This window comes from Ctenopharyngodon idella, chromosome 19, assembly GCF_019924925.1.
Source record: "Ctenopharyngodon idella isolate HZGC_01 chromosome 19, HZGC01, whole genome shotgun sequence".
Classification (NCBI taxonomy): Eukaryota; Metazoa; Chordata; class Actinopteri; order Cypriniformes; family Xenocyprididae; genus Ctenopharyngodon; species Ctenopharyngodon idella.
In genome coordinates, this window is record NC_067238.1 from 5,909,446 (window position 1) to 5,924,371 (window position 14,926).

Here is a 14,926-nt window from a genome sequence, read left to right on the forward strand (position 1 = left end):
GGAACGACATGAGGGTGAGTAAATGATGACAGATTTTTCATTTTTTGGTGAATTAACCCTTTAGAAAAGAACCCTGAACCCTATTTTTCTCATTCACAAGCCCTTCTATGTCCCATATATCTGGTTGTAGAAATAATAATATAAAATCTCCCCTTACCTTTTATTATTCATATAATTCATATCATATTCATAATTAAATACCCCTGCTCTGTAATCTGTTAATATTGGCACCGTAAAACATGCACTTCTTACGTGTTTAGTGTGAAACAGGCCTAAGCATAGGCGTAATTGCGGGTGGAACGGGTGGGACATGTTCCCACCACTTTTTGCCAGGGTCAGTATTGTGCCTACCACTTTTTGAAACATCTCGCAGCACGGATATATACTAATACAAAAGAAACATCTCTAGTTGATTAGCAATTCGTTCATTTGTGTTAAATAATAGGTGATCTGGTGCTGGGATATGTTGTTTTTGAAATCATGTTGAGTGTTCGTTGCCACTGTTATCAGTGGCGCAACAATGTTCTCTTGGCGGTCCTGCACACTGCGCAGTCTTCACACGGACGAGCGCTTCAAACTATCACTTAACGCTGTTACGGCTGGAGACTATTCATTCTGGTGAAATCACAAAACAAAATGCACATAAACGTGTCCCTGCTCTTGATATACAATCACAGATGAACATCTTTGGTTTTAATGAGAAAAAAATAAAATAAATTCAGGACAGGACAATCTAATACTAAATGCAGTATTAATACTAAATGTATTTATTGGCTAATGTAAATACTCTCGAGACTAACGATATATTGTATTACAGTAGATGTAAGGATGAAACTATCATATTAAACATGAGGTCTATGTCAATAAATATTGTGCATTTATTATTGTAATGATACAATTATAATACACATTCTTATACAGTCTGCACTTCATTCTAGAGAGCTTTTATGATATTAACATGACACACCATTTAAAGATTATTCCATTCAGTTCGATGATAATTTGACATAACTGAAATGTGTACATTTTGAAAACTGACTGGATCTTATTTTGATTGTAAACCTTAGTGTTACATATTGCCTTGGTTTGTTTTATGGACTTTTATTTTGTAGTGTTTTGTTCCCATTGTTCCTGTTTTCTGTCTTCCTGTGTTACATTCGACAGGGTCCCTACGCAGTGTTCACTGCTCCCTACTCCCCGAGCACGGTATGTCAGTTGACGTGGACTTCACTGACAATAATCGCTCATTTGGGACGCCCTGCAAACGTCATCAAAGAAAGTCAATGACGGTGTCGCGCAGATTATGATATAACATAAATAAATAGATATTATAATTTACAATAAAATTGACTCTTAACAGATTTGAAACTGTAACTGTCATGCCATATGAAAATAAATTCTAATTTGGTTTACTGTATAAATGTATTCTTAATCCATGGTTTGGGTCTCATCTCGTGTGCTTTCTTTTCCACACGCAGCCGCATAGTAAACACTCCTGAGGTAAATAAAGTAAAATAAAAAATGACAGCCTCAGCTGCTTTTCAACACTTTAACTTTGTCATGCCTATTCATACAATAAAATATGCAAATGTAACACTCATCGCCATAACCATTCATACTTTCATTCGTATAATAACAACATTTATGAATACTCAAAACGCAAACGTAAATTCCTCCATCGCAGAGCACTTAAAAAACAATGGTGCGCAATGACAATTGGGTGATTTTACCTCTCTACTTCCTGTGAAGTGACGTATCGATGTTCCCTTATTCCCTATGTCATTCGCAGTGCCCTTCAAACTGAACATGTTCGCACCCTTCGGATTAGAATCTCACTTAAGGTGGCGAAATACCCTGTGAAGTCCACTTCGCAGTCCACTTACGATCGAATGGAACGCACCTTCTTTAGTTCCTGTTTCCTTTGTTTCATTGCCTACATTGTTAGTTTCTGTAGTTACCCTCAATAGTTTCCAAAATAAATAATCACCTTCACCTGTCCCTTGTTAGCCCTTGTATTTATACCCGTTTCAGTTGTCTGTCCGTCATTGTTCTTACACGTCTTCACTCTTTGTGTAAGCTGTTGCATTCCTGGTTGCTCCCTGTTTGGATTATGTCTCTGGCTTGGATTATCTTTGTTTGTGTGTGTGTGTTTTTAGAATAAAATGTGCTTTTTTTTCTTTTGAATATACTTTTTGCTGCATCTGGATTCTCACTTCTCTTCCTCCCTGCTCATACGTAACACTTAGAATATAAACTGTTCAATCTTCCAGATCTAGTCTGCTTCATTTCAGCATTTTGTACTCCGTCATATCTGTATTGAAAAAGATCATGTTGATAAAAAGGTTTATAGTGCATTTTTGCCTCACACTGTGTTCAGCATCTCTTCAGCTTGAGTGAGGAAATGTCAAGAATTATCAAGGCCTAATTAAAAAGTTTGTGTGCACACCAATTCTGCACTATTTTTAATCAAATTTATAATTTACAATTGATTGTTTTAAATATGATTAATTGTGCAACACTGCTCAATCCGCTAGACTGCTTGTCCTTTCTGTGACAGACAACAAGTTCAATAACCAGCACAACATGAGCTACCAACAAAAACAAATTCCAACACAGAGGAGTTTTTGAAGATGCACCATTGCATAATCGCAGTATTAATAGGGTGTGCTTGTTTTACCTGTGACTTTTTTCTCATTGTCATCATAGTTGCTAGAGGTGAGGAGGTGTCCAAAGATCAGTGCAGGCACATACATCTTCTCATCTTTGTGTTCAACAACAGGAATTCCCTTCCCATTATTCCACACGGAGATGATGTTGGACTCTCTTTTAGGACCAGGAGGACAATGTAAAGAAACAGAATTCAATTATGTTTTCCAACAAGATATCACTGTTCCTACTATATTATTCAAATATATTTAAAACTCTCTTAAACTGTAGTATTCCATCCTGTGTTTAAGAAAAGGGTAGTATACAAATCACTTGCCTAGAACAGTTTAGCATTATAAAAATATTTGTCCACAGAAAGTGAATAAATCTGCAAGGGTATCTATCACAGACAGAGGCAGAGTGTGTGTGTGCTTGTGTACATGGTTTATGAGGACAAAATTCTGTATATTGATATTGGTATTACAACGTAAACGATTGTCCCCGTAAACCAAACATACAAAACTGTAAAGCTTTGGAATATAATCTTTTTTATGATGTTCATAGATAGGAGAGAGGCTGTCATGTAATTTGACATATCATAAAGTTTGATAACAGCTGGTAAATAAATAAGCTGAATGAGAAAGTGTTTTAAATGTGTGTATTATAATTAAAGATTTGGAGGTCAAGATGCATCGTGATGCATGGAGAATCGTTTTACAATCGAATAGTTACCGTCTGAATCTGAATTGAATTTGTGAGGCAAGTGAAGATTCACACCTCTGCTAAATTGTTTTTTTTTATTCAAAAAACACCACAAGGTTTCTGTAAGTGTTATGTTTAGGGGTTAGTTTAGGGTTAGGGATTGAAAATGTGATAAGCTCAGTATAAAAACCATTACGTCTATGGAGAATCCCAATAAACCACATATGCAATTGTGTGATGGAGGTGAAGTGAATGTGAAATGAGCAGCCATGGGACTTTATTAGATCATAACACCCACTGCCTGCTCTCCCAAGAATCAATCACATCAACATTTCGCCACTGCAGTAGTCAACTGCCAGCACCAACATCTACTTGATACAAGAGCATTTAGAGTCAGAGTCTTTAATCAGAGCAGATGTGAATAAGAGTGTTAAAGCTGCACTCACGGGTCAATGGTGATTTTGATGGTGGTCATGTTCTTGTCTCTTTGTTTGTTATCAGCTGCATTGACTGATGGTAAAGAAAATCACTTGTTACAGCATGAAAGATCAAAGACATTTATCATCCAGATATATTTTGTTAGAAAATAGCAGATTAGCTATTAAACAATCATAATAGTGATAATGTATATATTATTATTACTACTCATAGTATTAATAAGAAAAACAATGCATTTCAAAATCTGAAAAAAACATATATTATAGTACTTATTTAGTACAGCAATATTTACTTTACTATATATAGCCTAATATTACTAAAACATTTTAATATATGAAAAAAGCCATGCTGAGACTTATGTGAACATTTTTGAGTAATGATGCAAAACAATTTTGTTGAATCAGTTTTGAATCGATTCACCGAAATGAAAAATGAACAAAACTTAAAAACTCATATGTCATTTTTGTTACTTAAGTTTACAAGAGACAAACTACAAAAACTTCTCTGTGTCTTAATGCTTTTAAACCTGCAAGTTGTGAGACGAGAAAGGATTGAAAAACTGACTGGAACAACATAATGGTTGAATAACATGAAAAACATAGATAACTTCTGAACACAGTTATCAGTGAACTGCTATAAATATATAAATATAAAGTTTAATGAAGACTACTGAACAATGAAGTGAAATAAATGATCACTAAACAACCCTAATTTTTGTTCACTGAAAGGAACATAACAGAAATCTTACCAAGGATCTCATCAAAGATTTTATATAATCCAGGGACGAACGTGATCTCCCTCAAGTTCATTCCAATTTCTTCATCAAAAACCCACATTTGCTGTAGGACACACAATCACTTGAGTATTATGTAAAGAAATTAAAATGCATTTGATGGCACTGAAACAAGCTTTGAATCAGTCAGTTTAACATTTACTTCAACAGTGATTCTAAATTTCAATAACTTGTTTCTGTCTTAAAATGAGTTTCATTATAAAAGGTTGGGTTCACATTTTCCTGAATGTCAGTCTAAATTTTAGACTGAATATCTAATATTGATCCTGATCAAAGTTTTCTCTTACCTGAGTGACGGGTTCCACAGAGCCGATATAGGTGTCTGGACGGAGGAGGATGTGCTCGAGTTGAGTCTTCTTCTGGTAGATGCGCTCCACTGACATCTTCTTAGAGCTCTCTTTCTTGACCGCCTCACTCTTCCCTGCATCTCCCCGGCCGTTCACTTCCTCTTTCTTCGCACCATTGTTCTTGTCAAAGAGGGTCTGTTGTTAGATACATCCATGCAACTTTGTTAAACTTGTCCACGGCTATCAAATGGTTCTCTCAAAAAGTTTGCGAACCTTTTCATTGTTTTTGATGTTGGAATTATTTTACAGAAACAAAAGGTAGCTGAAATAGTTGGTTAATCATCTAGATGGCCTAGATTCACAGTTGCTTTGCAAATATACTTGTGCAATAGATAATCTCTGTAAACTCTATAAATGTATGTACTAGTGTATTACCAATCTGTCTGTCTTGTCGGTCTGTAGTTTGTTGAACTTACTCTATAATCTTTTAACATGTCTATGATTGGAAAAAAAATGGTACTCTTTTCAAAATGGTGAAATGTCAGTGCTTTATAATACTCTCTGTATTTCCTCTGCATTTTACTGGTTGTTATTTCCTAGATTGCACTGAATTAACATGTCAGAAATTCCAGTGACTTTAGACACACTCATTTATTAAGTTGTCGTTATAGCAGAATCTGACTAATAATAATAATAATAATAAGTTTTATTTACATAGCGCCTTTCTAGAGCTCAAGGTCGCTTTACATTACAGTTACAGTTGCACTTGGAAGCAATAAACAAAAATGACAATAAACAGACAATCTAACTGTAAATATAATCTGTAAATCTGTAAATAATCTGTAAATCTAATGTGTAACATAACATGTTAGGGTCGACATTATATTTACTAAGTCTAATAACATCACTTGCAAAAATCTACACATCATATATCTGTTAAGATCAGTAATTTAAACTCATAGTATTAGTAACCTAGTTCATTAGAACTGGCCTGGGATCAGTTCTTATAATTAACATCTATCCTTCCATGGACAGCCCTATTGTTGTGGCTTTGAGTGATCAAACCCAAATAAGCCCTTCCACCCTGTCCCGGTTTAAGATCAGCACATAATTTTAGACTTTTGGTTGTAATAGAGCAACAGTCTGTGTGTGTAAACATCGCATGTGTAAGTTTGACTAACAAAGATGAGAAAGTTGAAATCAGTGGAAAGAGTTATTCACTGCTGAGAATCAACACAAAAGAACTTCCTCTAGATCACCACGAAGAGCTTCACAAATCATCATCTTCATACACAAATTGATGATTAAATGTGAGGTATTTAAAACGGGTGTTAAGCAAATGGATATAATGTGCACTGCATGAATAATAAAGAGATGCAGATGAGTCTGTGAGCTTTATGTTGTACTGGATGAATGTTGCAGCTAAAAGGCTAAAGAACATGCGTGCGTACACACAGTGGTTATACATTTTAATACGCGAAGACTGTGCGTAATAACACATGAATTACAATGTTAGTAATCATATATGACTTACCACCCAGGTTAAGCCCCCGCTTCCCGCTGCACCGTTAGACATTTTCTATTGTGTGTGCCCAGAAAAACAATCAGGATCTGTCCATATGTGATCTCCAAACGCCTCAAACGCCGGGCACCATCCGGGCTGGGTTCCCGTGGTTTCTCTCTCCTTTGTTTATTTACTGCTGTGCTGGAGGTGAGGTTCCGCGGGCTGGTTTCATGGAGGAAGTGCGTGCGCTTCTACGTGACTGTTCCTCGGCTATTGTTAAAATCGACCACCGGCGCCTGCTCAAGGCCTAGTGCTCTAACTAAGACTTTTAAATAGCTCCTTAATATTAAAAGATGTTTAAAAAACTGCGTAATTACATGCTAATAAAGACAAAATAAGGTAATAAATGATACACATACATTTAATTTTTCGTTTGCTAAGAAGGAATATTGCCACATTAAAAGGATTTCCATTCAATAACAAACAGCCGCGGCGTTCGTCCGGCTACACCATTCGCATGGCGACATGCCCCCATAGCTCCACCCGACCAATAGGATGCCAAAGAATCTGAGGCGCCGGCATTTCAACCAATAAGCAGTATGGTCTGCGTCGTGCAGCGTCACGCACTTTAAATTTCGGGAAAAACTGACTTGTCTCGTCGTTGCCACAAACCCAAATGACCAGATGGTGCGTTTTTTGGAGTCCTCCTTACCTCGACTAGAGTTGTCCCTGGAAATGTCCCCGTTTTACATCACGTTCAAAACAACCCCCAAATACACTACAAAAAGCCCGACCAACATAGGCTGCTGCGTGTACAGCAGTAATTATTTTTTACAAAAAGAGAGGGCTGCAAGCTACACTCATTGTTGGGTCACGAGACGAGTGTAAGCACTGTTGTCATACATTTTTAAAAAGTAATCGGTTTCAAGGTAGTCACATACTAACTAGGCTACTCCTGTTAAAGTAATACTGTTTACTGTGCAGGGCCTGGGTGTCTATACCACGTGGGTGAAAGTACACCCATATGAAGAAATAAAAAAAGAATAATAAACTAACCAATTACACTTGCAACAATTACTTCCTTCATACTCTGGGACCATGATTTCAACATGAAATGCAAAATTTACTTTTATCTGAAAAGAGGACTTTCGACCACTGTTCACTGTCCAGTTCTTTTTCTCCTTAGCCCAGGTAAGATGCTTCTGACGTTGTCTCTGGTTCAGAAGTGGCTTGGTAGTCCTTTTCCTGAAGATGTCTGAGTGTGGTGACTCTTGATGCGCTGACTCCGGCTTCATTCTACTCATTGTGAAGCTCTCCCAAGTGTTTGAATTGGCTTTACTTGACAGTATTCTCAAGCTTGCGGTCATCCCTGTTGCTTGTGCACCTTTGCCTACCCAATTTCTTCCTTCCAGTCAACTTTGCATTTAATATGCTTTGATATACACTCTGTAAACAGCCACCCCATTCAGTAATGACCTTCTGTGACTTACTCTCTTTGTGGAGGGTGTCAATGATTGTCTCCTGGACCATTGCCAAGTCAGCAGTCTTCCCCATTAGTGTGGTTTCAAAGAACAAAAGATACCCGGAATTTATACTGTAGGGATGGTCATTTAATGAAACTCAAATGTAAATATTCTAATATTTTGAGATACTGGATTTTGGACTTTCATGAGCTGTACGCTCTAATCAACAAATTTAAAAAAAAAAAAAACTTTTGAAATGTTTTACTTTACATGTAGGGAATCTAGAATATATGAAAGTTTCATTTTTTAAAATAATTTACAATAAAAAAATGAACTTTTTCACGATATTCTAATTATATGACCAGCACCTGTATTTGAGTAAATGTAATTAGTTACTGTACTTAAGTATCTTTTTGGCTACTTTGTAGCTGTACCAAGTAGGCTATCAAAGATATTGGCAACTTTTACTCTCTACTTGACTACATCTTTGAGCAAGTAAATGTACTTTTTACTCCACTCCATTTGTGATGAGTAATGCAATTACAAATTAAATTTTTCATGGCACCTAACTTTTTCTGAAGCAGTTTGTTTTTGATATAAAGAAGCGATATTGCCATCTAAGGGCATTGAAGGTATATCTTGTGCGTTTTGCCTTTACTCACCCAAACGGTAACACTTTATAATAACCACATGCTATGAAGACGTTAAAAGGTTAAAAGACGTTTAAAAGGTTGTGTCGACCTTGATTTACTGAAATATTGAGGTGTTCAGTTTTATTTTGATTTTAGAAAATAAACTTGATTTCTCATCTTACAAATCAATTGTTTCTTATTTTCACTGGCATGTCTGTCAGGTGAGGATTAGTGGATCTCTGAGGCTACATTCAGCATGAGTAAAACACTTAAGTACTGTTAAAATCAAATACTTTAAGACTTTTACTCAAGTCGTATTGGAATTGGTTACTTGTAACTTGTAGTTGAGTCATTTTCGATGTAAGGTATCTGTAGTTTTACTTAAGTATGGTTTTCAGGTACTCTTTACACCTCTGCCTAAAATGCAAAATAAGCCTAATTAGGGATGCTGAAGGTCTAGCCTATTTCCAAAAACACACACAAAAAAAAATAACATTTGAAGGTAAAAAAAAAAAAAAACGTTTAAATTATCTTATACAGTATACTTACAGTTTGTGATATACTAAATACAATTAGTAAAAGGAGGTTTTTGTAATCCGCTAGATGCCGCTAGTGTCACACAAACAACATACTTCACCTTTAAACGTATCAGTTTATCAAACACCATTGCGTCAATTTAATTGTAGAAGTATTTTTTAAACTAATGATTAAAAATATGTATAACATAAGTATTAGCAGCCTATTAAAAATAAAAAATAAAATGTAATTATAATAAATATAAGTAGGCTATAATAAATAAAAATATCAGTATTCTTTAAAAAATAAGTTGAAATTGTGCAAACTGATGACTCTTAACAAATGCACAGACTATTGATTAACATCCTCTGATAGGCCTAGTTACAGTAGCCTAGGACTGTCTTAAACAAGTTTTGACATGTTTTCGTAAAAAAAAATCTCGATGGAAAAAATGAAATAGGCCTACTATGAAAATAGTTTTATAGTTATGATTTTTTCCTCATTTGGTTAAGTCTAGTTAGTTTTGTATCAAATACAATATGATTTTTGGTGATCGAGATCTGGCAGCAGCTCATTTTTCCTCTTGGGCAAGCTATCAGCTTACAGCTTATCCTGCTTATGAAATTCACCATAGGCCAGCAAACCAATGAGAACGTGGGACAATGATGACGTTCCATAACAAAAGCGGGAAGGCGCATAAGCTGCTGTAGATCAGCTTACCCGGAAGTCTCCGTAACTGGCAGATTTAAAGAAAATTACCGTTGTTTGGAAAATAAATCAATTATGGATAGTTAAATATGCATTTATATATATATATATATATATATAAAACGGTTAGTTCCTATCCTTGATTCTTGATTTTGATTGGCTATGACCGCTTCACCCAACGCCTCTGTGTATCACACAACACCCTTAGCAACCACTCTTAGCAACGTAAACTGTTTGTTCTCAGTTGATATTGTTCATTGAAGCTAACTGTATTATGTAGAACTAGAAGATGTGAGAAAGAGATCGAGTGAGCGAGTTTATTACCTGCATTCAGATTTAGCATTTTCCTTCAGGTTAGTCATGTTCATAATAAAAATCTGTTTAAATGTCTGATGTATTATCTTGTCCTTTTAACTGTTAAGGGGTTTTCTGACAGCGCTAGTCAAGGCATTTGTCAGTTGCGTCTTGTTCCGTGTTCACAACAATTCAATCTTTTTAATGTAAAAGTCTTTGCTACTGACTGACATACTCATAAAGACAGTCTTTGTCGCCATCTAATGGCGTAATAATGTAACTTCTGTTGCTGTTCACGGTCAGGGACTATTTTTCCGGCGGAAGTTTACATGAAAGTTGCATTGATACATATTTTTGGCTTTAATATTTGTATTGTGTGGTAACCGTTTTATAAAAGCAATAAAGTACTTGAGGCAAGTGCTGTATCGTGAATAAGTCACAGCTGAAGGGGTTGCAGCACCTTTCAACGCCTTTCAGCCGTGACTTATTCACAGTACAGCACAGCCTCTCGTACCTTATTGCTTACATATATATCACTCACATATATATATATATGCTCCTTTATATGTAGTTTATACTGTTTGTGATTTTTCAGTCTAGCTAGTTCGAAAAATATTGTTGGTGCGTAGTTTGATAAATTTATATCTCACACAAATTAACCAAAACAACATGTAATTTCACTTACTATAAGTTGGGTAATTCACTCACTATTTCACTTATTATAATCTTGGTAGGGTTGAATGGTTGAGTTGAATGGCTCGATGAATGCAAAAGAAAAAAAAAAAAAAAACAGAAAATGCAATGAGGCTATCTTTGTGAATTCTGAAATGTGTAACACAAGAAATATAGTTTTTTACACATTTTGAACATTTTGGTTTCTAAAATAATGGCTATTAGCAGAACTATACAGAAATAAATTAATATATCAACTATTAACATGTCAACTACTCTAACATACCTTTGGAGTTTTCACTCTAAAGAACATGCAAATTGTACTTTTAGACTTTTCTGGCAGCACTATTGGGAGAATGTGAAACTTCGTGGTGTGTTCACATTTTGGGTTCAACATGCTTGCCTGTACATAATATTTTTTATAAATAAGGTGTGTAGTATACTGAATTTGTTTTTAATGTCACTGTTTAAGTACATTACAAACAAAAAAATCTGTCCTTCGGATGAGAGATTAAACCGAAGTCCTGACTCTCTGCGGTCATTAAAAATCCCAGAATATCCTTCGAAAAGAGCAGGGGTGTAACCCCGGCATCCTGGCCAAATTTGCCCATTGGCCTATGTCCATCATGGCCTCTTAATCATCCCCATATACTGATTGGCTTCATCACTCTCTATCAATAAGCTGGTGTGTGGTGGGCATTCTGGCGCAATATGGCTGCCATCGCAACATCCACGTGAATGCTGTACATTGGTGGTGGTTGAGGAGATTCCCACTTACATATGTAAAAGGCTATGAGTACCCAGAAAAGCGCTATATAAATGTAACAAATGAAATGAAATGAAATGAAATTAAAAAATACTGGCGGGCAGTAGAGGAAAGTTTTGCCCTCCAGGTCAGCGTTCCTATACAGTGATGTCACATGAAAACTATGAAGGAGAAAAGACAATTACAATTTCTTTTTCATGGCAACTTTAAAAAGGGGTATAAAGGCATAGCATACAAGATTACACTAGATTTTCTGTTTTCTTTAGATTAATTAAGAGTTAATTTCTATTTATTTCATGTGATGTGTCAGGGTCACGCTAGGCTCTCCAGTCACACCCACACAGTGCTCACTTTCCTTGAGTTCAAATCACCGTCACCTGTTCCTCATCACCAGTACTAAACACCTGATGTACTCGTTACATCAGAAGAAGAATGGCATCTACGCTAATATTATTCTTTCTGGTTATCCCGAGGTTCACCGTAGTCAACCGGATCCAGGCCGTATCCAGGTGAGACCAAGGACCTGCGCCTTGACACGACCACAACGCAGCCCTGAAGTATCAGCAGAGATTGAGTCAACTAGATCATCCACTGTGAGGGCCTCATCGACACGACAGCCACGACACAGTTCCTCAACAGCCGTGATGAATACGATCCTCAATTGGATGGAACTGAATAAATACTTTGAATGTTGCGATCCTGTCGGACTTATGATAGCTACCTGAATCGTAACAAAGCACTGTTGGCCAGAGGAGAACTGGCCCCCCGACTAAGCCTGGTTTCTCCCAAGGTTTTTTTCTCCATTTAAACACCTATTTGCCACTTGTCTGCCACCTGATGTCACCTGATGGAGTTTGGGTTCCTTGCCGCTGTCGCCTTTGGCTTGCTTAGTTGGGGACACTTGACATTTGACTTGACATTTGATATTCAACAGTGCTTTGATCTGCCTGCATTGACACTATTCTTTTAAGAGCTGCTGTGCAGCCAAATAATGTACCAGTTATCAATGTAAAGCTGCTTTGACACAATCTACATTGTAAAAAGCGCTATATAAATAAAGGTGACTTGACTGACTTGACTTAAAGCGCACACCTCTCATTCAGTCATTGTCTGGCCTTGAACGTGGAAACAAACTCCTTACCTGCTTTACTTATCTTGGTGGATCAGCTAGTAAGCTTTGTTTCTCTCCTTTTTCGACTCTCCTGTGTTTCCTTTGTCTCTCCAATGATCTCCTTTGTCTTTACTCATTCTATACTCGCATGTTCTTCAAGAGATGTGCACTTTGCCTAGTTTTTCTACCATCATCACTGCACATCAAGCACATTTTTTGTAGAAAACGTACTTCTGAAACAAATAGGCAACTGGGCCTTCGCATGAACACTATTGATTTTTTTCATATCCATGAGGCTATGGACCCTGAGGCTAAAGTTAGTGCCTTCACTTCCACTATCTGGTCTATCTTGGATAAAACAGTTCAGTTTAAGAAAGTTTCTATCACAAATAATGATAAGCCTTGGATGACTGTACAAATTAAAGATCTGATAAAAGACAGAACAAAATGTACGCTCATTTTGTTCTGGCAATAAAACCTCTTATAGGAATTTAAAATCAACTATTGCCAAAAAAATTAAGGATGCAAAGAAACAATACTATAAGCATTACTATATGTTAAAGCCCAAATGTCAAATTTTTGATAGGAAGTGGCAAAAAAAATCCAATCAAAGTCTTTCATGGGTCATTTTTTATGCTCTCAATTATATAAGTGTCTATAACTTCAAAAAGAAATGAGATATTTTCACCAAAATTAACACGCATATGTATGGGCACACTTTGAGGACACCCAAAAAAAGTGGAGAAGATGACGCAATAGGTGGCGCTATAACTGTCAAAAAAACCTTTAAAACCATATTTTTTCTATAGTAAATTGCCTGACACTGTCATTTTGTGCCACCAGATGGCAGCAGAAGGCCACTAATATAGTTCAAGATTTCAAGGTTTTGTCATTTAAAATCTCTTTAAACTATATAAAACCTTATAATAACATTACAAATCACATTTTGTCAAGATTTACCACTTCATTTGTTCATTTCTCTGTGTTTGTTTTAGCATATATCATAGTTGTTCCTATATGATTTCAGTGGTTACATGCTTGCTAAATAAGACAATTCCTTTTTACGCAAAAGGCCTTAAATGCTTGAACCCCGATAAATGCTGCTCACAGCTTTAATTATTATTATTATTATTATTATTATTATTATTATTATTATTATTATGCCAGAATTATTTCATTTTACTTGCTTTTAATTTGTTTTAAACCAGGTATATAAGGTTGTTTTTGAGTATGTTACAGTATGTTTGACACATTTCAGGGTTTTGTGCTGCAATATCCTGCCCTAAACCTTAAATAAAAAATAAAAAAAATAATAAAAAAAATCACTACCTGCAACAAAAAGAGACGCACGTTATCCAGAATTCACTCAGTAACTGTTTTTATGCCATTTACTCACCAGAACTGTGCCATTCATCCATCTGTTCAACAAACGAAATAGATAAACCAAGTGTGGTTTATCTGACACCATGGATAAAACATTATAAATTAAATATAAATAAATGTTATTTACATCATTAAACCAATTGGGAGGAGTGGTGCTGTCATATTTAAAGGGTTAGTTCACCCAAAAATGAAAATTCTGTCATTTATTACTCACCTTCATGGCGTTCCACACCTGTAAGACCTTCGTTAATCTTCGGAACACAAATTAAGATATTTTTGTTGAAATCCGATGGCTCAGTGAGGCCTCCATAGCCAGCAATGACATTTCCTCTCTCAAAATCCATTAATGTACTAAAAACATATTTAAATCAGTTCATGTGAGTACAGTGGTTCAATATTAATATTATAAAGCGACGAGAATATTTTTGGTGCGCCAAAAAAAACAAAATAACGACTTATATAGTGATGGCCAATTTCAAAATACTGCTTCAGGAAGCTTCGGAGCATTATGAATCAGTGTATCGAATCATTATTCGGATCGCCTGTCAAACTGCCAAACTGCTGAAATCACGTGACTTTGGCGCTCCGAACCGCTGATTCGACACACTGATTCATAATGCTCCGAAGCTTCCTGAAGCAGTATTTTAAAATCGGCCATCACTATATAAGTCATTATTTAGTTTTTTTTTGGCGCACCAAAAATATTCTCGTCACTTTATAATATTAATATTGAACCACTTTACTCACATGAACTGATTTAAATATGTTTTTAGTACATTAATGGATCTTGAGAGAGGAAATGTCATTGCTGGCTATGGAGGCCTCACAGAGCAATCGGATTTCAACAAAAATATCTTAATTTGTGTTCCGAAGATTACCGAAGGAACGGCATGAGGGTGAGTAATAAATGATATTATTTTCATTTTTGGGTGAACTAACCCTTTAAAGGGAATGAAGTGAAGAAAAAGAAAACCACAAAAAAATAATAATAAAAGAGAATTTAGTGTAGGC

The 14,926-nt window shown here is 35.9% G+C and overlaps 1 protein-coding gene across 3 annotated transcripts in view; it reads right to left on the reverse strand.

Annotated features, from left to right (window-relative positions):
- The window catches only part of top2b (DNA topoisomerase II beta), a 51,873-nt gene extending 44,953 nt beyond the window's left edge, over positions 1-6,920 (reverse strand). Inside the window, exons 1-5 of one of the 3 annotated variants that reach the window (XM_051872824.1) lie at positions 6,401-6,919; positions 4,867-5,046; positions 4,535-4,625; positions 3,795-3,858; positions 2,678-2,823 (exon numbers count right to left, since the gene is read on the reverse strand). In XM_051872824.1, the coding sequence (XP_051728784.1) occupies positions 2,678-2,823; positions 3,795-3,858; positions 4,535-4,625; positions 4,867-5,046; positions 6,401-6,442 (523 nt within the window). In that variant the 5' untranslated portion in view covers positions 6,443-6,919. Of the gene's footprint in view, positions 1-2,677; positions 2,824-3,794; positions 3,859-4,534; positions 4,626-4,866; positions 5,062-6,400 lie in introns of all 3 variants that reach the window. The other 2 variants (XM_051872823.1, XM_051872825.1) reach the window with 2 other exon arrangements.
- Positions 6,921-14,926: the final 8,006 nt, after the last annotated feature.